General features: G+C 61.7%; 1 protein-coding gene across 1 annotated transcript; it reads right to left on the bottom strand.

Annotated features, from left to right (window-relative positions):
- Nucleotides 1-147: 147 nt before the first annotated feature.
- On the bottom strand, nucleotides 148-825 carry LOC108524983 (putative protein FAM90A15P; the record flags this gene model as incomplete). Its single annotated transcript, XM_017866051.1, has 1 exon — nucleotides 148-825. A coding segment is annotated over one exon (678 nt), but the record flags the coding sequence as incomplete, so codon positions are not given.
- Between the last annotated feature and the right edge of the window lie 7 nt (nucleotides 826-832).

Raw genomic sequence — 832 nt, 5'->3', positions numbered from 1 at the left:
CCTGGGCTCCAACATCCACAGAAGCACCACAGCTAAGGAGCTTGGGAGCACCACACACAGTCTGCTCTCTGCTCTGTGCTCCTCAGTCCCACAGACGCCTCCAAGTCATGGGAGCTGGATGCAATGGAGCCCTGGCCACCTGCAGTCTCACTCCAGGTCAGAATCGCTGTCCTCTGAGGAGGAGGAAACCTGAAGGTCCTCATAGAGGACACTCAGGGGGACAGGAACACAGGGAGCCTCAGACTTCTCTGAGACATGAGGGCTGTGAGCGAGGAGGGCTCCCGGCTTCTCAGGAGAGGGAAAGGAGGGAGCTGTCAGGAGGCTGGAGCTCCACCATCCGTTTTCCAGTCTCCGGAAGAGCATTCTGAGAGGCTGGGCCCCATCGTGGCTGGCCGCTGGGTGATGGGACATGGTGCAGGCCTGGACAGTAGGCAGGCAAGGTCTGCTGTGCGGAGGCTGCCGGTCGCTGCTGGGCACCTGGGCGGGTGTCCCCCTGCTCATCTGGGGCGACGGACTTGGTCTGAGTTCGGTTGCAGCTGGCAGAGGTTGGAGAGTCTCCGGGGCCCCCAGCTCACCTCCCTGGATGGCATTTTCAGGCATCTGGAAGGGACTCATTCTCGGTTTCTTGGGGAAGTTCAGGCAAGCCTGAGTCGGAGCCTGGGCAGGTCTCTTGGCTCCTGACCTGAAACTGAGATTGGAGCCGAGGCCCAAGCTGTGTGTGTCGGCTGGTGGGCAGGGCTGTGAGGTCACCGCAGGACGTTTGTCTTGTGCCTGGGGGCTGATGACCTGGATCAGGCCGTGGGGCTTGGAGGCAGCCTGGGGAACTTCTCGA

Source organism: Rhinopithecus bieti, unplaced genomic scaffold, assembly GCF_001698545.2.
Source record: "Rhinopithecus bieti isolate Rb0 unplaced genomic scaffold, ASM169854v2 repeat_37614, whole genome shotgun sequence".
NCBI lineage: Eukaryota > Metazoa > Chordata > Mammalia > Primates > Cercopithecidae > Rhinopithecus > Rhinopithecus bieti.
Note: the sequence above shows the minus strand (reverse complement) of the source record. Positions and strands in the feature narration are given on the sequence as shown.